This window comes from Spinacia oleracea, chromosome 5 (genome assembly GCF_020520425.1).
Source record: "Spinacia oleracea cultivar Varoflay chromosome 5, BTI_SOV_V1, whole genome shotgun sequence".
NCBI lineage: Eukaryota > Viridiplantae > Streptophyta > Magnoliopsida > Caryophyllales > Amaranthaceae > Spinacia > Spinacia oleracea.
This window is the reverse complement of record NC_079491.1, coordinates 111,312,383-111,336,479: the sequence shown is the minus strand read 5'-3', so window position 1 is coordinate 111,336,479 and position 24,097 is coordinate 111,312,383. Positions and strand designations below refer to the sequence as shown.

Below are 24,097 nucleotides of genomic sequence, written 5' to 3'. Positions count from 1 at the left end.
AGCCAGTAATCTGAATTGAATAATAAATTATAATGATGTGCAAATTGGATCATATAGGTGTATGTGGAATGCTCTCATGCACTTGGTTCACAACGATATTAAAAAGAAACAAAACAAGGGTCCAACATTATATATCGACCCCCAAAAGAGCATAGGCCTAAGCTTGAAAAAAATAGGACTCTAATAAAACAAGATATGATTACGAGAACATATTCAGAAATTCGTAAGAACATATAATTTACTAGCAACTCAAAAAAAATTTATGAGCAATAATGATCGATGATAACTTAAAGATAATATTTGATGACTAGGCAAGGGTATAGGAGGGAGTGTTAGTCAAACAAACCAAACTTATAAGGTAGTAAAATATAATTTTCTTTTTAAAAGGTAACAATTACCAGGTTCTGGTGAGAACCTCCCTTAAGATGAGAACCTTCTTATAATGAGAACCTTTGTGAACCGTTAGATTTAGGTGAAACGAACGGTTGAGATCGTATGTCGCAAATTAAATGCGCGTTCTTTTCAATCTCCTGATTGAGCAAGCTGACATTTTCTCTCTCTACAACCCTCATTCCACTCACTCACTCACGTTCGTTTCTCTCTCCTCACACAAATTCAAATGCAATCGTCTCTCTCTTCAAAAACCGCCAATTATATCCTAATTTCACGAAGGTCCAAAGATTTTGAGATACTTTTATCTAATTATTTCAATTTTGTTCCTTTGATAATGTCGAATTTGCTCGATGTTTTGCGATATTTGCTCGAAATTCTCTGATTTTTGCTCGAGTTTATGCGATTTTTGCTTAACTTCTGCGGTTTTTGCTCGAGTTTTTGCAAATTACACCACATCATTTTAATCCTAATGTTTTGAAGAATTTGCAGCTTGAACTTTCTGGTGCCAGAGCTTTGATGTTTCCGGCGACTGAAATACTGAGGTTATTTCTCTCTCCTCCCTTTTTTTCCAGAACTTTTCATGTTTTGTTCTTAATTTTTTGAAATTTTTTGCGTAATTTTTTGTTGTGAAAATTTGCTGTGTAAATTTGCTTTGTTTAATTTTATCTGTTTATTTATTTTAACAGGAAAAATGATCAAATGTAACCTAATTTTTGTTTACTTTTGAAGATATTAAGTTTACCTTTGAAATAATGCTTTGTTTACTTTTGAAAACTGAGATGATCTAATTTTTAGGGTAGAATATTTTTGTTTTTAGACCTTAATTGATGATTTTGCTGAGAATAATTGATCCTAGATTTTAGGTTTTCTATTTTTAGCCCTTGAGCTCTTCACATTGAAACTGAAAAAAGTAACTAGAAATGATATCCAAAGTAAACAAAATATAACTCTGGACCATGTTAACATAATACTTAAAAGAACTCAAGGGTTTTTAAGTTGCAGCCTACAGATTTTCCAACTTGACAGCACCTATTAAATACAGTAGCACCAATTCAGTAGTTTTGTTTCTCTAGACTTATCAGTAAACTAGTTTTGCGAGACCGCGTTACTTGTTACTGGTTAGTTCAGTTTTTCTTAGGAGCCCAAATGCAATTGTCAGCCTTTCACTATGTAATCTAATACTGCTGGGTGTGCTGGAGAGGCACTTGCTTGAACAGAAGTTGACCTGATTGCGCTCTTAATTGAGGGTGATGCTGGTGTTGGTTACAAAATGAAAGTAACCAAATTGACTTAAAGTAAACTTAACCTCTCTAATAGTAAACTCAATCCCCTCTAAAAGTAAACAAAAAATATCTCATGAGTATTCTTTTCTCTTATTTTAAAAATTAGAACGAAACTTGGTAATAGTAAATCAATTATGCTCATAAGTAAACTCGTGAGCCTGGTTTCCGGGTTCTAAACTTGCAGTCCGTCTTAGTGTGTTGCGTTTGGGTTGTTGTTGTTGCTGGTTGTTAGTCAGTTAGGGGTTGCTATATTATAGATTTGAAGTAAATGAAAATTGTAAAAAAGTAAACTGAATATCTACTCTCTTTAAAAGAAAACTAAATCCGTAATTATTTCGTGATTTCAGTCAACGATATAGGTAAATTTCCAGATTTTTAATTTCTGTACCTTTTGTCTTTGAGCTTTACATATTGCTTGAATACAATGTATAGTTCTCATACGATTATCTGATTGAATTTATGATCGGTTTTGAGTTTTATAGAAGTGAATCAGTTAGCTACATTACATGTGTTAAAGTAAACAAAAATGTTGCAAAAGTAAACTAAATCTCTAGATTTTTAGGCCTTTTAATAGTGGTTTCTCTGTACACATATTTTGTTGAAGTTGTATTATTTGTATCTACAGTTTCTAACATTAGAAGATTCTTACAAGATTCTAACAATATTAGGCCTTACCAAATTTTATTTCAAAAAGTAAATTACTTAGCCTGAAAAGTAAATAATTAATTTGTAAAAGTAGATTAATTAAACTAGCCTAAAAGTAAATATTCTAAAGGATATAAGAGTCTGTAAGTATTCGAAAAGTAAATATTCTAGCTGATCTATTTGGTATATCGTTACTACAATCATGTTCTGGGGTCATAAAAGGGCATTTTGGTGGGAGGAATATAGGTGTGGCTGTCATCAGCCTTGCTGGTGCTAAATCGAGTTCAGTAGACATTGAAACAGGTTTGGCAGTTGTTGCAGTGAGTTGGACAAGAGTTGAAGCAAGTTTGGCAGGTGTCTCGTGAATTTTGACTAAGCTAATGGAAGATTCATTTAACTCAAAAGTAAAGCAAAAACTGAAAAAGGTAAATAGAAATGATCCAAAGTAAACAAAATACTCCCCACACCAGTATGTTCAAACAAATTATGATAAATCAGTATGATGTTCCTGTTTCTTGTCATGGTCTCTATCCAATTGAAGCACCCACCTAAACACTTGTCCCCTCTCCTATATTTTGTGCTTCACTTATTGCAATGTTACTCCAACTTACTTCTGTCAGATCAGATACAAAGCTATCTGACTGCAAGAAGTGCATATCAAAGTGTCGGTGCAACTGTGCTGTGTAGATCGATTACCCTATTTTTGTATCTTTCCGGCTTTCCCCCTTATCTACTAAGACACCAAAAAAAGCAGTTCAGGTGTAGCCTATGGGATTTACTTTTTTAATTATTTATCTACTTTAAAAATGTGATGCAACTTGAGATTTTGTTTATGTGAATTACTTTAAATCAGTTCCATTTACTTTAAAATTAGTTCCATTTACTTTTTAGAGTTCATTGTATACTTTTTTTTTTATATAATTATGTTGATATAGGCTGTTGTAAGTTGGGGATTGGTGTGGCTCAGATGAGCACCTAGTTCTTGGTATAGATCCTTAGTATGAACATGGTATACTTCAGATCAAATGCATTCTACGTAGAATCTTGGCATTGGGCTTTCGTTATAAGGTTCGTTGCACTTCTGTGCTCAGGTTATTGATAATATGATTAGATGATAGAAAAGGCAGGTTCTGGCTGAAGTTGTCTTTTTTTGTTGTCTTAGTAGACCAAAGTTGACTCACTGACTTTGGTGCAAGATTTACCCCTGTATCTATCAGGTATAAGCTCTTGATCCCTAATGAATATTGACATGCTAGGGTTTGGAGCATGTATGGCGTGATGTCATTTGGAGTTGAGTATTTGGTTAGTAAATGTGCTTAAACCTATTAACTCAACTGGTAGAGCACTATGCATATGCATAGGGGATGTAGGTTCGATTCCTACATAGGTTGTTTCTTAGAGTAAACTTTAAAATAAAAAAATAAAAAAGATTAAAAGTAAATACAAGAAACTAAAAAGTAAATTGAAATACCTCAAAAGTAAATCATAATAACTAAAAACTAAATCAAAATATATATATAAAGTACACGTATAATTATTACTTTTGTTCAATTTTTTTTTGACGGTTACTTTTGTTCAGTATAGGAGTAAATAAACTACTCGTAGAAGTAGTTATAACTGATTCAAAAGTAAAATAATTATCAAATAGGAGAGCTCACATCATATGCGGAGTACTAAATATTGCCTATGTAGGATTCGAACCTACATCATTGTGCAATGCACAAAGCTCTACCAATTTAGCTAATAGGCTACAATAAGGAAATTATGTGGTGATTTGACACAAACAGATAAAGTAACTGAATTGAGCGAAAGTAAACTAAATATCTCCAAAAGTAGACTAAATCCCTCTAATGTAAACAAAATAATAATGAAACTATTATAATTTTTTTCTTAAATATTTTCTTAAAAACTAATAGCTCAAATTGACCATGAACTGCTCAAAAGCAGACAACAGTAAGCAGAAAATACAAACATGTACCGACCTGCTACAAAATTCAAACTTGAAAAGTTGACTTCAGCTTCGAACATCATGCATCAGGTCTGCAACAACTAGCTACTGCCAACAGACCTGCACAACCAGCAGAACTGAACGTGGGTGCCTAGCTGGTCAGAACAAACGCTGCCTCTACTAGAACTAAAATCGCGTTTGCAAACAAGACTGCTACAACATAGAGAAGAACATAAAAAAATTCAGAAGTAAATAATATGACAGTCAGTTGGTGCGGATGTCTGTTATGTTCAACGTTGATATGCACAATGTTGTTTTTCTATTGGTGCTGCTGATCTGCACCAACAGGCAAAACAAAACAAAAAAAGTAAACGCTATAAACTCAAAAGTAAATAAAGTAAACTAAAAGGTAAATTTGAAAAACTCAAAAGTAAAATATTACTAACTCTATAAACATGAGACGTTATATCCTATCTATATTATCATAAGAATAACATCATTTGGGGACATAACATGACGCCTTAGTTTGAAGTTTGTTCACGGTATTGAGGTTTTCAAGGATAGTATATAAGGTCAAAGTAAAGGTTTTCCAATTAAAAGTAAATAAAATAATACAAAAAGTAAAGACGAACCTACGTGGGATTCGAACCCACATCTTTTAAATGCACAATGCTCTACCAATTGAGCTAGTAGGCTAATGTTTTTAAATAGAATAAATAAAAGTAAAGAAAATACCAAAAAAAGTAAATAAAAACAGTTCAAAAGTAGAGGCTTCGATTGTAAATGTGTGAACAAGCACCAGATTCCGTCGACAAGAAGTTGCTACAAATCTGCAAAACCGAGTTAGAAGTTGGGATGAATCAATTTTTTGTTGGCTCGTCAAGCTCAACAAAGGAGAGAATGTAGTACCAGCTGAATTTCACTCACTAACCCCTACCACATTGACGAAGACCCACAATGGGCCGCAAAGCATCCTAACGATGGGTGTGCCAGTATCTTCTGATGCTGCACCCACCCACCGTGAGCCACTCTTCTCCCGCCAACCAGATGATTATACCCTTCTGGCAGCAGCTCCTCCAAGGTGGCACAACCCACATGAGGCTTTAAGGCCATCAAGAAGGGTTGTCATGTGATTTCATGGCCCAGGGCCATCTCCTGCAGTTGGGCTGCGTCTAAGACAGGGTGACTACCAAGACAGCAAAAGATCACAACCATCTCCTGCAGTTGGGCTGCGTCTAAGACAGGGTGACTACCAAGACAACAAAAGATCACAGACCCAGGGTCGAACCTGGCTAGCCAGTCAACCTGGTGATAGTGGCTCCGGGCTTGCCCGTGGAGATTCAGAGGGATAAATTTCCTCAGTAAGCCTCTTAAAGGGTTTAAAGAAAAATTTGCAGGCCTTAATAACTTTCTCCAAGTGATCATTAGTTCTGTTACCACTAAATGTAGCAACAATAATACGAGCACCACTTCCACGAACACAAGAGGCTCACAACAATCTTCTACAGCCTAGGCAGCTATACTTGTGGCACGACTCTGAAAACTTGAGTTCACACTGACATCAAAAGCTCTCAAACATGTACAATTCAGAGGAGCAGGATAAAGAACTGATTTTACCAAAAGAAACCCAAGACCTAACCTTGTCAATTAGATCCAGAAAAAGGGCTGTAATTAAGCACTCCCACCCAAAGAACTCACCAACCAAGCTATAACACCACCCTAATAACATTGTCAAGCAACTTAACCAATAAAAATCTCTTCCACTAGCATCAACTCAATTCGACTAAACCACCTAGCTAATTCCAGAAACCAAAGGCATCTATTCCACTACTTTCTCATACCTCAGTCTAGAAGCAATTAATATTCCACGCCTACATCAACAATGAGTCTAGGGAAAGTGACAACGATTCCAACATCATCAAATTTCCATAATCAGCAAACACCTAGCTAATTCCCAAAAAAAACCCTAATTCGAATGAATGAATCAAAGGAACTCAATTCAACAAAACTAATAATTCAAAGAAATCAAATGAATGCGAATGAATCAACCTAATTCCACAAAATCAAAAGAAAATAAAAAATTCGAGAAAAATGAACTCGAAAGGTTGAATCAAATGCATATTCAATCAAAAGATTAATCGAAGAAAATATACAATATTAACCAATTAAAATTAACTTACCAAATTACTGATTTTTAAGAACGATGAAGGAATTGGATCTACAAATTTTGGCAGATAAGACATAAAGAACAGAGGAGAACGATTGAAAATGGCGGAGGATGTTGAGAGAGAGAGAACGTTCAATTCGCAGGAAAGGAGGGAAGGAAGAGAGAGAAAGATATTCTGAAAATTGGGGGGAGTGGGAGAGGTCATTCAAGGCGGAAAAATTACTAAACTACCCTTACTAATTTCGGTTGGTCGGGTAGATCTTTGGCCGTTGGATTGGTTTGATCGATGGCTGAGATTAGTTCTCAGTTCTCATCTTAAGGGGTGGTTCTCACCGGATCCTGATTCCACAAAACCACCAAACTTAAAGGTAGTATTTCTCCAAATTTCCTTTTATTTATACTTTATAAATAAATAATTATCTACTTTATCCCTTCCCTAGAAAAATAGTTCCATTGTTTTTTCTTACACACTTTTCAGTTTTCTTAATTACCGTGAATTTTCTCAAAGTGGACACTTATTTAGAAATGCATGGAGTAATCTTTTTTTGTTTGTGTGTTCACATGCCTTGCTGATAGCATTGAAATTTGATGCAGGTGCTTGATAGTTCTGTGCAAATAGCATTGTATTTTGATGTTGAGAGCATCACAAAAGCCGCAAAAAGTTCCAAAGATACAAAAGGTTTTTTTTTTCGAGATAGACTAAATTTGCATTAAGAAAACAAAGTTCACATGTTACAACCTAAGTAACTACACTAGTGGAAAAAGGGTCATTTGCATCGCACTTTTAAGCACATTTGCGTCGCACATCGTGCGTGGCAAAAGCTCTCGACGCAAATGACTAAAAGTCATTTGCGTCGCACATTTGTGCGACGCAAATGAACCTTATTTGCGTCGCACATTTAGCAAATGTGCGTTGCAAATGACTTTTCAGCACCATGCCTGAAAAGTTATTTGCAACGCACATTAGCTAAATGTGCGACGCAAATGACTTTTCAGCACCATGCCTAAAAAGTCATTTGCAACGCACATTAGCTAAATGTGCGACGCAAATGACTTTTAGGCGAAAAAAAAAAGTCATTTGCCACGCACATTAGCTAAATGTGCGTTGCAAATGACTTTTTTTTTTAAAAAAAAATTCGTTTTTTAATATTTTAGTTACAACCCAATAAAAGGCAAATTCACCATAGATCACCCAACATGTTGATAACCTAACTACACTTTTAACATAAAAGTTGAAGTGAACCATAAACGAATGAGGCCCAAGATATCATTCAAGCAGATGAAAAAAACTCCATTGTCAGACCAAAATCAAACAAATTACAATATGAAATAAAAATAAAAATTTGAACCGAGAAAAAAAAAGCCGAGAAATTAAAATTGAAGCACACTAAATTATGAATTTACAGCGTTCGTGCGACACTAAGACAAACAGGGAGGACTTCTCCTGGACGCTTCAAAATTTCAATTACCAAATCAATTTGAGAGTTGAGATCATGCTTGGATAAGCAACTTCCCATGACACACGTAGCACGCAGCGTCAGCGTCAGCGTATTCAAAGACAAATGAGGGAACCATTCAAGAGTCCCAAGAGCAAGATCAAAGGCGACAATTCTCACAAGTTTAGCGGATTGAAGAGCAATTGTTACCGAGTTTGTTTCCCTTTCTCAAGTTTTAACTTTTCAGTTCTCCTACAATAAAAATTTAGAAATTCATTAATTATCTGAACAGCTTGTTTTCAGTCTCAAGAAATGATTCAAACCTACCCAGATCAACAAAAAAACTAACATTAGGTTCATATTTCTCACTAACTGCGCCACCTTTTTGTTTCTGGAATTGGATGTACCGCAATGTGCTTGCAAAGAAAGCTTCAGCAGCAGAATCTGTTGCCGCATTATCACTTTGCATCTCTGTAGTAATTAATTCCATTAGATCCTGGATTGTATTGACGGTGATTTGGTTGTTTCCCTTCTCAAAAAAATAGAGATACCTAAATATGATGGCAAACTCCAAACTTAAATATGCTGTGAATTATCATGGAAATTCAAACATCCAACACGGTCAGAAAACAAACTTTTCTAGCAAGTAGAGAGCTTACTTATTGATGATTTCAATGAACAGCATAACTAAACCACCAAAACCAACCAACCAATCGCCCCATGTACAGAAATGAGGTATCCTATAGATGGTTCAACAATACAGAAATGATACGACCAGCCAACCAATCAATAATATTTGGGATTGAAGATAAACAAATAGCACAATGCTCGTTTATATAGCTCACTTACTCTCGAAAATGATACGACCAACCATCCAATGATATTTGGGATTGAAGCAATCATCAGTGACTGCAATTAATTAAAAACAGGAAATCATAATTAAAAAAAAAATACAGTACAACAGACATTGTTATGACTTATGAACATCTGTTAATGTTCATATCAAGTAGGACCCTTTTTAAGAGACAACAATGGGTGACAATGACACAAATTCTATATGTTAAAAACCATCAATAAATTGCAGGAAAGGGATAAAATTTCATACCCCTTTGCGCCCAATGTATTTAGAAATCTGACCACTAGCAATTGCACCAACCATTGCTCCCACATTAGCCAATGATCCAAACAAGGAGAACTGCCACCTCCATCAATACAATCACAAGTTAAATGGAAAAACAATCAATCATCTGATATATGTTGTTGGGAATTTTACATAAACGCAAGTCAAAATCTAATGATCATCAAGTTACATGGGTGCTGAAGTATAAAGCAGCAAGACAAACTGCAATTCAGCAAGACAAAGTGCTTGTATGGAAATTTCCATATAAAGCAAGCAAATCATTCCAACTAAGAAACTACAATCATCAGGATATACATGCCATGGCAGACGATTATTAAAGAAATAACATAAATTGGATGTCTGGTATCTCATATCTCATAAGGTTGGACCTCAGCTCAAAATAACCCCTAGAAAAATCAATTTTTCCACAGAAACAGGAACACCAATCAAACTTCCACCATGTTTACATAAATCAAGCTATTTAGTCTTAAGAACGAAAATGGAGACACAATCGTCAACCATTCATCATAAATCCAGTTCAATTTCCACTCAAAGTCAAGTTCAATCACAATAAAACAGAATCAAGAACATTAATCAAAAAGTAAAATGAGCAAACTCAATAGAATTCAATCGAAAATCCAAAATTACATAAACTGAAGTTCAAAACCCTAACTAAATGAAGAATGAAGGAGACAGATGGAAGCATTACAAAATTCTCACCTCCGACTAACAGTCCCGCCTCCTTCCTCCACCTCGCCGCCGTCAATTTAGTTTCTCCAGAAACCTCCGCCGTCAAGCTTCCCTTTCCAAGGATTTCGAAATAGATGCTTCGATTGCGACAGTAGCAAGGGTGCGACGCCGGCGGTTTCAATGACGCTTCCACCTCCGACACCCTCCTCCACCTCTTCTACGACCCCGATTCTCCCTCTTCCGTTGTCGAAACCTATCATAAAGAATTGAAGAATCAAAAACTTAAACAAAAGTGAAAGTTCTAAAACCTAAAAGAATTGAAGAAAGGAGGAAAGAGATGGAAGACTTACCTCATTTACAAACCGAATTTTTTTGCAAGAACCTTGCCGGAGGAAAATTTGAGCGGTGAGGTTGAGGAGAGAGAGGCAGAAACTGGATCGGGTTTGAGGAGAGAGGAAGAAGCAGGGAGTTTAGGAGAGAGAGAGTATTTGAGGAGAGAGGTAGAATTAGGAGAGAGTGTGTTTGAGGAGAGAGGTAGAAACCCATTGACACGTCAGAATTTTTTTTACCTCATTTGCGTCGCAGAATTACTAATCTGCGACGCAGATGACTCTTAGAGTCATCTGCGTCGCAGATTAGTAAATCTGCGACGCAAATGAGGTAATATTTTGCGTCGCATTATTACTAATCTGCGACGCAAATGACTCTAAGATCATCTTAGAGTCATCTGCGTCGCAGATTAGTAATTCTGCGACGCAAATGACTAATTTTAATGCTTAAAACTGTCAATTGCGTCACATGTTTAAATGTGCGAGGCAAATGTGGTGATGCAAATGATTGTTTTTCCACTAGTGATCCTAACGATGGGTGTGCCAGTATCTTCTGATGCTGCACCCACCCACCGTGAGCCACTCTTCTCCCGCCAACCAGATGATTATACCCTTCTGGCAGCAGCTCCTCCAAGGTGGCACAACCCACATGAGGCTTTAAGGCCATCAAGAAGGGTTGTCATGTGATTTCATGGCCCAGGGCCATCTCCTGCAGTTGGGCTGCGTCTAAGACAGGGTGACTACCAAGACAGCAAAAGATCACAACCATCTCCTGCAGTTGGGCTGCGTCTAAGACAGGGTGACTACCAAGACAACAAAAGATCACAGACCCAGGGTCGAACCTGGCTAGCCAGTCAACCTGGTGATAGTGGCTCCGGGCTTGCCCGTGGAGATTCAGAGGGATAAATTTCCTCAGTAAGCCTCTTAAAGGGTTTAAAGAAAAATTTGCAGGCCTTAATAACTTTCTCCAAGTGATCATTAGTTCTGTTACCACTAAATGTAGCAACAATAATACGAGCACCACTTCCACGAACACAAGAGGCTCACAACAATCTTCTACAGCCTAGGCAGCTATACTTGTGGCACGACTCTGAAAACTTGAGTTCACACTGACATCAAAAGCTCTCAAACATGTACAATTCAGAGGAGCAGGATAAAGAACTGATTTTACCAAAAGAAACCCAAGACCTAACCTTGTCAATTAGATCCAGAAAAAGGGCTGTAATTAAGCACTCCCACCCAAAGAACTCACCAACCAAGCTATAACACCACCCTAATAACATTGTCAAGCAACTTAACCAATAAAAATCTCTTCCACTAGCATCAACTCAATTCGACTAAACCACCTAGCTAATTCCAGAAACCAAAGGCATCTATTTCACTACTTTCTCATACCTCAGTCTAGAAGCAATTAATATTCCACGCCTACATCAACAATGAGTCTAGGGAAAGTGACAACGATTCCAACATCATCAAATTTCCATAATCAGCAAACACCTAGCTAATTCCCAAAAAAAACCCTAATTCGAATGAATGAATCAAAGGAACTCAATTCAACAAAACTAATAATTCAAAGAAATCAAATGAATGCGAATGAATCAACCTAATTCCACAAAATCAAAAGAAAATAAAAAATTCGAGAAAAATGAACTCGAAAGGTTGAATCAAATGCATATTCAATCAAAAGATTAATCGAAGAAAATATACAATATTAACCAATTAAAATTAACTTACCAAATTACTGATTTTTAAGAACGATGAAGGAATTGGATCTACAAATTTTGGCAGATAAGACATAAAGAACAGAGGAGAACGATTGAAAATGGCGGAGGATGTTGAGAGAGAGAGAACGTTCAATTCGCAGGAAAGGAGGGAAGGAAGAGAGAGAAAGATATTCTGAAAATTGGGGGGAGTGGGAGAGGTCATTCAAGGCGGAAAAATTACTAAACTACCCTTACTAATTTCGGTTGGTCGGGTAGATCTTTGGCCGTTGGATTGGTTTGATCGATGGCTGAGATTAGTTCTCAGTTCTCATCTTAAGGGGTGGTTCTCACCGGATCCTGATTCCACAAAACCACCAAACTTAAAGGTAGTATTTCTCCAAATTTCCTTTTATTTATACTTTATAAATAAATAATTATCTACTTTATCCCTTCCCTAGAAAAATAGTTCCATTGTTTTTTCTTACACACTTTTCAGTTTTCTTAATTACCGTGAATTTTCTCAAAGTGGACACTTATTTAGAAATGCATGGAGTAATCTTTTTTTGTTTGTGTGTTCACATGCCTTGCTGATAGCATTGAAATTTGATGCAGGTGCTTGATAGTTCTGTGCAAATAGCATTGTATTTTGATGTTGAGAGCATCACAAAAGCCGCAAAAAGTTCCAAAGATACAAAAGGTTTTTTTTTTCGAGATAGACTAAATTTGCATTAAGAAAACAAAGTTCACATGTTACAACCTAAGTAACTACACTAGTGGAAAAAGGGTCATTTGCATCGCACTTTTAAGCACATTTGCGTCGCACATCGTGCGTGGCAAAAGCTCTCGACGCAAATGACTAAAAGTCATTTGCGTCGCACATTTGTGCGACGCAAATGAACCTTATTTGCGTCGCACATTTAGCAAATGTGCGTTGCAAATGACTTTTCAGCACCATGCCTGAAAAGTTATTTGCAACGCACATTAGCTAAATGTGCGACGCAAATGACTTTTCAGCACCATGCCTAAAAAGTCATTTGCAACGCACATTAGCTAAATGTGCGACGCAAATGACTTTTAGGCGAAAAAAAAAAGTCATTTGCCACGCACATTAGCTAAATGTGCGTTGCAAATGACTTTTTTTTTTAAAAAAAAATTCGTTTTTTAATATTTTAGTTACAACCCAATAAAAGGCAAATTCACCATAGATCACCCAACATGTTGATAACCTAACTACACTTTTAACATAAAAGTTTAAGTGAACCATAAACGAATGAGGCCCAAGATATCATTCAAGCAGATGAAAAAAACTCCATTGTCAGACCAAAATCAAACAAATTACAATATGAAATAAAAATAAAAATTTGAACCGAGAAAAAAAAAGCCGAGAAATTAAAATTGAAGCACACTAAATTATGAATTTACAGCGTTCGTGCGACACTAAGACAAACAGGGAGGACTTCTCCTGGACGCTTCAAAATTTCAATTACCAAATCAATTTGAGAGTTGAGATCATGCTTGGATAAGCAACTTCCCATGACACACGTAGCACGCAGCGTCAGCGTCAGCGTATTCAAAGACAAATGAGGGAACCATTCAAGAGTCCCAAGAGCAAGATCAAAGGCGACAATTCTCACAAGTTTAGCGGATTGAAGAGCAATTGTTACCGAGTTTGTTTCCCTTTCTCAAGTTTTAACTTTTCAGTTCTCCTACAATAAAAATTTAGAAATTCATTAATTATCTGAACAGCTTGTTTTCAGTCTCAAGAAATGATTCAAACCTACCCAGATCAACAAAAAAACTAACATTAGGTTCATATTTCTCACTAACTGCGCCACCTTTTTGTTTCTGGAATTGGATGTACCGCAATGTGCTTGCAAAGAAAGCTTCAGCAGCAGAATCTGTTGCCGCATTATCACTTTGCATCTCTGTAGTAATTAATTCCATTAGATCCTGGATTGTATTGACGGTGATTTGGTTGTTTCCCTTCTCAAAAAAATAGAGATACCTAAATATGATGGCAAACTCCAAACTTAAATATGCTGTGAATTATCATGGAAATTCAAACATCCAACACGGTCAGAAAACAAACTTTTCTAGCAAGTAGAGAGCTTACTTATTGATGATTTCAATGAACAGCATAACTAAACCACCAAAACCAACCAACCAATCGCCCCATGTACAGAAATGAGGTATCCTATAGATGGTTCAACAATACAGAAATGATACGACCAGCCAACCAATCAATAATATTTGGGATTGAAGATAAACAAATAGCACAATGCTCGTTTATATAGCTCACTTACTCTCGAAAATGATACGACCAACCATCCAATGATATTTGGGATTGAAGCAATCATCAGTGACTGCAATTAATTAAAAACAGGAAATCATAATTAAAAAAAAATACAGTACAACAGACATTGTTATGACTTATGAACATCTGTTAATGTTCATATCAAGTAGGACCCTTTTTAAGAGACAACAATGGGTGACAATGACACAAATTCTATATGTTAAAAACCATCAATAAATTGCAGGAAAGGGATAAAATTTCATACCCCTTTGCGCCCAATGTATTTAGAAATCTGACCACTAGCAATTGCACCAACCATTGCTCCCACATTAGCCAATGATCCAAACAAGGAGAACTGCCACCTCCATCAATACAATCACAAGTTAAATGGAAAAACAATCAATCATCTGATATATGTTGTTGGGAATTTTACATAAACGCAAGTCAAAATCTAATGATCATCAAGTTACATGGGTGCTGAAGTATAAAGCAGCAAGACAAACTGCAATTCAGCAAGACAAAGTGCTTGTATGGAAATTTCCATATAAAGCAAGCAAATCATTCCAACTAAGAAACTACAATCATCAGGATATACATGCCATGGCAGACGATTATTAAAGAAATAACATAAATTGGATGTCTGGTATCTCATATCTCATAAGGTTGGACCTCAGCTCAAAATAACCCCTAGAAAAATCAATTTTTCCACAGAAACAGGAACACCAATCAAACTTCCACCATGTTTACATAAATCAAGCTATTTAGTCTTAAGAACGAAAATGGAGACACAATCGTCAACCATTCATCATAAATCCAGTTCAATTTCCACTCAAAGTCAAGTTCAATCACAATAAAACAGAATCAAGAACATTAATCAAAAAGTAAAATGAGCAAACTCAATAGAATTCAATCGAAAATCCAAAATTACATAAACTGAAGTTCAAAACCCTAACTAAATGAAGAATGAAGGAGACAGATGGAAGCATTACAAAATTCTCACCTCCGACTAACAGTCCCGCCTCCTTCCTCCACCTCGCCGCCGTCAATTTAGTTTCTCCAGAAACCTCCGCCGTCAAGCTTCCCTTTCCAAGGATTTCGAAATAGATGCTTCGATTGCGACAGTAGCAAGGGTGCGACGCCGGCGGTTTCAATGACGCTTCCACCTCCGACACCCTCCTCCACCTCTTCTACGACCCCGATTCTCCCTCTTCCGTTGTCGAAACCTATCATAAAGAATTGAAGAATCAAAAACTTAAACAAAAGTGAAAGTTCTAAAACCTAAAAGAATTGAAGAAAGGAGGAAAGAGATGGAAGACTTACCTCATTTACAAACCGAATTTTTTTGCAAGAACCTTGCCGGAGGAAAATTTGAGCGGTGAGGTTGAGGAGAGAGAGGCAGAAACTGGATCGGGTTTGAGGAGAGAGGAAGAAGCAGAGAGTTTAGGAGAGAGAGAGTATTTGAGGAGAGAGGTAGAATTAGGAGAGAGTGTGTTTGAGGAGAGAGGTAGAAACCCATTGACACGTCAGAATTTTTTTTACCTCATTTGCGTCGCAGAATTACTAATCTGCGACGCAGATGACTCTTAGAGTCATCTGCGTCGCAGATTAGTAAATCTGCGACGCAAATGAGGTAATATTTTGCGTCGCATTATTACTAATCTGCGACGCAAATGACTCTAAGATCATCTTAGAGTCATCTGCGTCGCAGATTAGTAATTCTGCGACGCAAATGACTAATTTTAATGCTTAAAACTGTCAATTGCGTCACATGTTTAAATGTGCGAGGCAAATGTGGTGATGCAAATGATTGTTTTTCCACTAGTGATCCTAACGATGGGTGTGCCAGTATCTTCTGATGCTGCACCCACCCACCGTGAGCCACTCTTCTCCCGCCAACCAGATGATTATACCCTTCTGGCAGCAGCTCCTCCAAGGTGGCACAACCCACATGAGGCTTTAAGGCCATCAAGAAGGGTTGTCATGTGATTTCATGGCCCAGGGCCATCTCCTGCAGTTGGGCTGCGTCTAAGACAGGGTGACTACCAAGACAGCAAAAGATCACAACCATCTCCTGCAGTTGGGCTGCGTCTAAGACAGGGTGACTACCAAGACAACAAAAGATCACAGACCCAGGGTCGAACCTGGCTAGCCAGTCAACCTGGTGATAGTGGCTCCGGGCTTGCCCGTGGAGATTCAGAGGGATAAATTTCCTCAGTAAGCCTCTTAAAGGGTTTAAAGAAAAATTTGCAGGCCTTAATAACTTTCTCCAAGTGATCATTAGTTCTGTTACCACTAAATGTAGCAACAATAATACGAGCACCACTTCCACGAACACAAGAGGCTCACAACAATCTTCTACAGCCTAGGCAGCTATACTTGTGGCACGACTCTGAAAACTTGAGTTCACACTGACATCAAAAGCTCTCAAACATGTACAATTCAGAGGAGCAGGATAAAGAACTGATTTTACCAAAAGAAACCCAAGACCTAACCTTGTCAATTAGATCCAGAAAAAGGGCTGTAATTAAGCACTCCCACCCAAAGAACTCACCAACCAAGCTATAACACCACCCTAATAACATTGTCAAGCAACTTAACCAATAAAAATCTCTTCCACTAGCATCAACTCAATTCGACTAAACCACCTAGCTAATTCCAGAAACCAAAGGCATCTATTTCACTACTTTCTCATACCTCAGTCTAGAAGCAATTAATATTCCACGCCTACATCAACAATGAGTCTAGGGAAAGTGACAACGATTCCAACATCATCAAATTTCCATAATCAGCAAACACCTAGCTAATTCCCAAAAAAAACCCTAATTCGAATGAATGAATCAAAGGAACTCAATTCAACAAAACTAATAATTCAAAGAAATCAAATGAATGCGAATGAATCAACCTAATTCCACAAAATCAAAAGAAAATAAAAAATTCGAGAAAAATGAACTCGAAAGGTTGAATCAAATGCATATTCAATCAAAAGATTAATCGAAGAAAATATACAATATTAACCAATTAAAATTAACTTACCAAATTACTGATTTTTAAGAACGATGAAGGAATTGGATCTACAAATTTTGGCAGATAAGACATAAAGAACAGAGGAGAACGATTGAAAATGGCGGAGGATGTTGAGAGAGAGAGAACGTTCAATTCGCAGGAAAGGAGGGAAGGAAGAGAGAGAAAGATATTCTGAAAATTGGGGGGAGTGGGAGAGGTCATTCAAGGCGGAAAAATTACTAAACTACCCTTACTAATTTCGGTTGGTCGGGTAGATCTTTGGCCGTTGGATTGGTTTGATCGATGGCTGAGATTAGTTCTCAGTTCTCATCTTAAGGGGTGGTTCTCACCGGATCCTGATTCCACAAAACCACCAAACTTAAAGGTAGTATTTCTCCAAATTTCCTTTTATTTATACTTTATAAATAAATAATTATCTACTTTATCCCTTCCCTAGAAAAATAGTTCCATTGTTTTTTCTTACACACTTTTCAGTTTTCTTAATTACCGTGAATTTTCTCAAAGTGGACACTTATTTAGAAATGCATGGAGTAATCTTTTTTTGTTTGTGTGTTCACATGCCTTGCTGATAGCATTGAAATTTGATGCAGGTGCTTGATAGTTCTGTGCAAATAGCATTGTATTTTGATGTTGAGAGCATCACAAAAGCCGCAAAAAGTTCCAAAGATACAAAAGGTTTTTTTTTTCGAGATAGACTAAATTTGCATTAAGAAAACAAAGTTCACATGTTACAACCTAAGTAACTACACTACTATGGTTTTTACAGACCATTAAATAACACATATAATAACCAAAATACAAGTTGGTGTAACCCGAACATATAGTAGCATTCCTTTGTGTCAACCCTTGTTTGTCGAGATAGTTATTGGCTGTGATTTCCTCATAGGAGATAAATCATGAGTCATGATTGTAATCATTGCGAAACTCTTTTGTTAACTTGTGAACTTTGGAAGACAAAGAAAGAAGTGGAAGTGTAATAACGTCTCGAGCTAGTTGGAATGATCTTGTGAGACAATCACAAGCATCATGAGTCACCAAGTGTGACTCGAGTAGCATGCAATGTATCCCCACATAACGAGGACCAACACTCATGTAAATGATTTTGAAGCGTTGAGATCAAAACCAAAGGCTAACCTAAATTGGAAATTAACAAAAGTTAATCCCAAACACCAACTAACAATGAAAACCCAAGAACACCAAACCTTCCTATCACTAACTTCTCCTTTCCTTGCCAAACTACCCCAAAACCTTTTACCAAGGCCAATTTCGAAGGTGAATAAGTCCTCCAAATCAGTTCTCCTAAAATCTAACTCCAGACTCCAAAATAGGAAAGGACTACATTATGTTAGGTTATGAATAATACAATAATAAAATTCATGCAGAAAAACCATAAAGTCATAATCCAAATTAATTGCCACATAGTCCATTAACATAATTGAGGTTACATACAATGTGATGCGTTCCTTCCCTAGCTGCTCCCGAACCGAACAAGAACAAGTCTTTAGAGCCCCAAACGTTGCCTCTCCATAGAAAGTCCACAGCACGTTCGGATCCGCCTTAGGTTCAACCAAGTGGGATTTTACTTAAGATTTTATGTATACGGGCTAGGCTATTTTATTTTCTCCCTTGAAATCAAAGTAAGTAAAGAATATGATTTTCAATCTTTGATGTGTATAATTATGAGGGCCTAGCCTCATATTTATAGGGTAGGAAATAAGAAGCTTGAGTCTTACTAGGAAAAGAATTACCAACCCTACTAGGATTGAAATTCTTATCCAATTAGAATTCTAATATTAATTAAACTCTTAATCAAACCAATTCTAGTAGGACTAGGAATACTTAATCCCAATGTTACTTGAAAACTAAGTAATTGGAATTTTCTTGGAGCCCAAGACGAAGCAACCAACGCAGCCACAATGGGCCACACTGGTGCACGTGCCTGCCTAGGCCCAGCCGCAGCCGCAGCTGGCCAAAGGCCCAGCGAGCTGCAGCTTTGCCTTGGCGGGCTTTCTTGCTTGGCGGGCTGCATCGTTGCCGCTGCCTTGCTTGCTTGGCGGGCTGCAATGCTGCTGCTGCCTTGCTTGCTTGGCGCGACCCACTGTGCTTCCTGACCCATTGGCTGGGCATTGGCGCTGGGCTTCATGCTCAGCGGTATGCGCTCGGCCTTTGCTTATCGAGCGATGGGTCGGCTCGCTTGCCGACTTGTCGCTCGTCGAACTTCCGATTCGTTTTCCGATTCCGGAATCCATTTCCGTTTCGAACAAATATTTACGTTTCTGTTAATATTTCCGATTCCGGAAATAATTTCCTTTTCCGGCAATATTTCCGATTTTGTAATAATTTCGTTTCCGTCAATATTTCCGATTCCGACAATATTTCTATTTTCGATAATATTTTCCGATACGAACCATGTTTCCGTTTTCGGCAACATCTACGACTTGGATAATATTTATATTTTCGTTATGAACCATATTTCCGTTTCCGGGAATTTCTTCATTTTCGGAATATTCTTTACTTTGCCTTTTGACGATTTCAGCTCCCACTGGAACCGAGATCCGTCATTTCCGAATGATCATAAATGGATTACTTAATGAATAACATATTCACTTAAATACTTGATCCGTTCACGTACTATTTGTGTGACCCTACGGGTTCAGTCAAGAGTAAGTTGTGGATTAATATTATTAATTCCACTTGAACTGAAGCGGCCTCTAGCTAGGCATTCAGTTCACTTGATCTCACTGAATTATTAACTTGTTAATTAATACTGAACCGCATTTATTAGATTTAGCATTAAATGCATACTTGGACCAAGGGCATTATTTCCTTTAGTCTCCCACTTGTCCTTAGGGACAAGTGTGCATTTCCTAATTTCTTTGTCGCTTGATGCCTGCTCATGAACATAAGGTAAGAGTAGTCATCCTTATTATGTCCAAAGCTATTTCTCGGTTTCAGAGTTCAACTGATCAAATAAAAAGATAATCATAGATTACGATTCATCTGAGCATGGCCATGCATTTTTCAGTTTCTAGCTCTCCGAGTGGCCTTGTACAACTTTCGGCATCTCATCCCGATTTAAGGGAGGACAATCCAAATCTTGTAATCTTGAGGTTAGACTTCATTTGATAGGTGATTACCTGAGTGTTGCCGTTATAATCTCCTTTTACAGTGCGACGCTTGACAATGTCAAAGTAACCAGTTCTCAAACAAGTAATCTCAAATCACTCAGGTATCGAGGATTAGTGTCTAATAACGTAATGAAATTTACTTATGACAAATTTTCATCTGTTACAGTAAATTTTCATAGGTATGTCCGATACTAGTCTTCTCAAGTAAGTATCTATGCAAATGATTGCGACATTACCATGTCCACATAGTTCAAGAAACAGAACTACTAGTCATCTTGCACTCTAGTCGTCTAGCGTTTTCTATGCGTCCACCTTTATAGAAAACTTCCGACCAGGGACCATTTTCAACTTTTGACATTCAAGTTCACTTGATAGACATTTCTTAGTCACAGGACTGGTCCTGACAGTCTATCTTGAATATATTTTCAAATTGAAAGGACTCATCATTTAATAAACCACAAAATTAAATGGAAAATTGAATTTCTATTCATTTATATGAATGGTTAACCAAAACGTTTTACAAAGTATTTAAACTCTAAAACTTTAAAACATTTATTAAGGACATCAAAGCCATTCTACAACATGCTTGATTCCCATAGCTGCAGTGTGCGAGTTGTGCTTCGCTTGCGGCAGAGGTTTAGTCAATGGATCTGAGATGTTGTCGTCAGTTCCAATCTTGCTTATCTCGACTTCTTTTCTTTCCACGAACTCTCATAGAAGGTGAAATCTACGAATTACATGCTTGACTCTCTGGTGGTGTCTAGGCTCCTTTGCTTGTGCAATAGCTCCGTTATTGTCACAATATAGAGCTATTGGTTCTATAACGGAGGGGACTACACCAAGTTCACCTATGTACTCCTCTTCAGTTGTAGAATCCGCAATGGTGCTCTGTTTAGCACTTTTCCAGCTTACTGCACCTCCGTTGAGGCAGAAGACAAACCCAGACTGTGATCTGAAATCATCTTCGTTGGTTTGGAAACTTGCGTCCGTATAGCCTTTAACAACTAATTCATCATCTCCACCATAGACCAGGAAATCATCTTTGTGCCTTTTCAAGTACTTCTGAATATTCTTGGCAGCAGTCCAATGTGCCTCTCCTAGGGTCTGACTGGTATCTGCTAGTAGCACTAAGTGCGTAAACAACATCCGGGCGTGTACATATCATAGCATACATTATTGAACCAATCAATGATGCATCTGGAATCCTACTCATTCGTCTCCGCTCATCCAGTGTTTTTGGGCACCGAGTCTTGCTTAAAGTCATTCCATGAGACATAGGTAGGTAGCCTCGCTTGGAGTCAGCCATATTGAACCTTTCAAGCAACTTATTGAGATAAGTGCTTTGACTAAGTCCAATCATCCTTTTAGATCTATCTCTGTAGATCTTGATGCCCAGTATGTACTGTGCTTCTCCTAGATCCTTCATCGAAAAACATTTCCCAAGCCAAATCTTGACAGAGTTCAACATAGGAATGTCATTTCCAATAAGTAATATTTCATCGACATACAATACTAGGAAAGCAATTTTGCTCCCACTGACTTTCTTGTATACACAAGATTCGTCTGCGTTCTTGACGAAGCCAAAGTCACTGACTGCTTCATCAAAACGTATATTCCATCTCCTTGATGCTTGCTTTAATCCATAAATGGATTTCTTAAGCTTGCATACCTTTTTAGCATTCTTTGGATCCTCAAAACCCTCAAGTTGTGTCATAAACACAGTTTCTGTTAAAACGCCGTTTAAGAAAGCGGTTTTGACATCCATCTGCCATATTTTGTAATCGTAATATGCAGCGATTGCTAACATTATCCAAATAGACTTTAGCATTGCAACTGGTGAAAAGGTTTCATCATAATCCACACCGTGGACTTGCCTGTATCCTTTTGCAACCAATCTAGCTTTGAAAACTTCTAGTTTCCCATCCTTGTCCTTTTTCAGTTTGAAAACCGATTTGCTTCCTATGGCTTGGTAGCCATCTGGAAAATCGACCAAATCCCAAACTTGGTTTTCAGACATGGAGTCTAATTCAGATTGCATGGCTTCTTGCCACTGCTTGGAGCTAGGGCTCGTCATAGCTTGTTTGTAAGTCGCAGGTTCATCGCTTTCCAGGAATAGAATTTCATGGCTCTCATTCATCAAAATACCTATTTATCTTTCTGGTTGAGACATGTATATCTGCGACATGAGTTGGATCTACGCGAGGTTACATTTCTAGTTGGTTCTTGATTCTCACCAGATACTTCTAAAGATATATGAGTTTCAACCTGAATGTCAACTTGAGCATTCTCTAGAGTTTGTTGTTCGACTCGAATTTCTTCAAGGTCTACTTTTCTCCCACTTGTCATTTTGGAAATGTGATCTCTTTCCAAAAAGATACCATCTCGATCAACAAACACCTTGTTCTCAGATGTATTGTAGAAGTAATGCCCCTTTGTTTCCTTTGGGTAGCCCACAAGGATATATTTGTCAGATTTTGGTTGAAGTTTATCTGAAATTAATCGTTTGACGTATACTTCACAACCCCAAATCTTAAGAAAAGACATATTTGGAGGCTTTCCAAACCATAACTCATATGGAGTCTTTTCAACAGCTTTAGACGGAGCTCTATTTAGTGTGAGTGCAGCTGTGTTTAGTGCATGTCCCCAAAATTCTATTGGAAGTTCGGCCTGACCCATCATTGATCGAACCATGTCTAGCAAGGTCCTGTTTCTCCGTTCTGACACACCGTTCCATTGAGGTGTTCCGGGAGGAGTCAATTTTGACAAGATTCCACAATCTTTCAGATGGTCATCAAATTCATAGCTCAGATATTCACCGCCTCTATCAGACCGCAGTGCCTTAATCTTCTTGCCTAGTTTATTCTCTACTTCACTCTGAAATTCCTTGAATTTGTCAAAGGACTCAGACTTATGCTTCATTAGGTAGACATAACCATATCTACTGAAGTCATCAGTGAAAGTGATAAAGTAGCTGAAACCACATCTAGTATTTGAACTCATTGGTCCACATACATCTGTATGGATTAAACCCAATAGATCGGTTGCTCTTTCTCCAACTTTAGAGAAAAGTTGCTTTGTCATTTTGCCATGTAAGCATGATTCACATTTACCATAATCCTCTAAGTCAAATGGTTCTAAAATTCCTTTCTTTCGAAGTTTTTTTTATGCGTTTCATGTTAATATGGCCTAATCGACAATGCCACAGATAGGTGAGATCTGAATCATTCTTTTTGGCCTTTTTGGTATATATGTTATAAACTTCTTTGTCGTGATCTAGCACATAAAGTCCATTGACTAATTTAGCAGATCCATAAAACATCTCTTTAAAATAAAATGAGCAACTATTGTCTTTTATTAAAAAGCTAAATCCCTTAGCATCTAAGCAAGAAACAGAAATGATGTTTTTTGTAAGACTTGGAACATGAAAACACTCTTCCAGTTCCAAAACTAGCCCAGAGGGCAACGACAAATGATAAGTTCCTACAGCTAATGCAGCAATCCTTGCTCCATTTCCCACTCGTAGGTCGACTACACCCTTGCTTAACCTTCTACTTCTTCTCAGTCCCCGTGAATTGGAACATAAGTGTGAGCCACAACCTGTATCTAATACCCAAGAAGTTAAATTTGCAAATATACAGTCTATAACGAAAATACACAAAGATGGAACGACAGTTCCGTTCTTTTGATCTTCCTTTAGCTTCAAGCAATCTCTCTTCCAATGCCCCTTCTTTTTACAGTAGAAGCATTCAGACTCAGAAGTGGGTTAGCTCACCTTCTTCATTTCAGACTTGGTGCCGCCAGCTTGCTTAGTTGGGCTGGCTTTCTTGCCACCTTTCTTAGCATTCCTCTTCTTGCCAGATTTCTTGAACTTGTCCCCACGCACCATAAGCACATCTTGATTATAACTTTTGAGCGTCTTTTCAGCGGTCTTTAGCAAA

General features: G+C 37.5%; 2 protein-coding genes and 1 long non-coding RNA gene across 13 annotated transcripts; 1 reads left to right on the top strand and 2 right to left on the bottom strand.

The window, feature by feature from the left end:
* The first annotated feature begins 529 nt into the window (after window positions 1-529).
* LOC110785192 (uncharacterized) lies at window positions 530-8,198 on the top strand. Its single transcript, XR_002532525.2, has 3 exons — window positions 530-935; window positions 7,031-7,115; window positions 7,843-8,198. It is a non-coding gene; the product is annotated as an uncharacterized lncRNA (long non-coding RNA).
* LOC110785191 (vacuolar protein sorting-associated protein 35B-like) lies at window positions 7,702-10,197 on the bottom strand. Of its 6 annotated transcripts, none has more exons than XR_008921925.1 (7): window positions 10,033-10,197; window positions 9,713-9,935; window positions 8,978-9,067; window positions 8,722-8,781; window positions 8,532-8,612; window positions 8,222-8,423; window positions 7,702-8,124 (listed from the first exon to the last, which is right to left on the bottom strand). XR_008921925.1 is itself a non-coding variant. In XM_056830211.1 (6 exons), the coding sequence occupies exons 3-6, from the start codon at window positions 9,029-9,031 to the stop codon at window positions 8,108-8,110; spliced, it is 333 nt and encodes a 110-aa protein (XP_056686189.1). In that variant the 5' UTR covers window positions 9,032-9,067; window positions 9,713-9,935; window positions 10,033-10,197; the 3' UTR covers window positions 7,702-8,107. The 6 variants fall into 6 exon arrangements, 2 of the variants coding, with proteins under 2 accessions (XP_056686189.1, XP_056686190.1); XR_008921926.1 differs by having other exon boundaries at window positions 8,222-8,401; XR_008921927.1 differs by having other exon boundaries at window positions 8,222-8,343.
* Window positions 10,198-12,997: 2,800 nt separating this feature from the next.
* LOC130462049 (vacuolar protein sorting-associated protein 35B-like) lies at window positions 12,998-15,442 on the bottom strand. Of its 6 annotated transcripts, none has more exons than XR_008922164.1 (7): window positions 15,328-15,442; window positions 15,008-15,230; window positions 14,273-14,362; window positions 14,018-14,077; window positions 13,828-13,908; window positions 13,518-13,719; window positions 12,998-13,420 (listed from the first exon to the last, which is right to left on the bottom strand). XR_008922164.1 is itself a non-coding variant. In XM_056830388.1 (6 exons), the coding sequence occupies exons 3-6, from the start codon at window positions 14,324-14,326 to the stop codon at window positions 13,404-13,406; spliced, it is 333 nt and encodes a 110-aa protein (XP_056686366.1). In that variant the 5' UTR covers window positions 14,327-14,362; window positions 15,008-15,230; window positions 15,328-15,442; the 3' UTR covers window positions 12,998-13,403. The 6 variants fall into 6 exon arrangements, 2 of the variants coding, with proteins under 2 accessions (XP_056686366.1, XP_056686367.1); XR_008922165.1 differs by having other exon boundaries at window positions 13,518-13,697; XR_008922166.1 differs by having other exon boundaries at window positions 13,518-13,639.
* Between the last annotated feature and the right edge of the window lie 8,655 nt (window positions 15,443-24,097).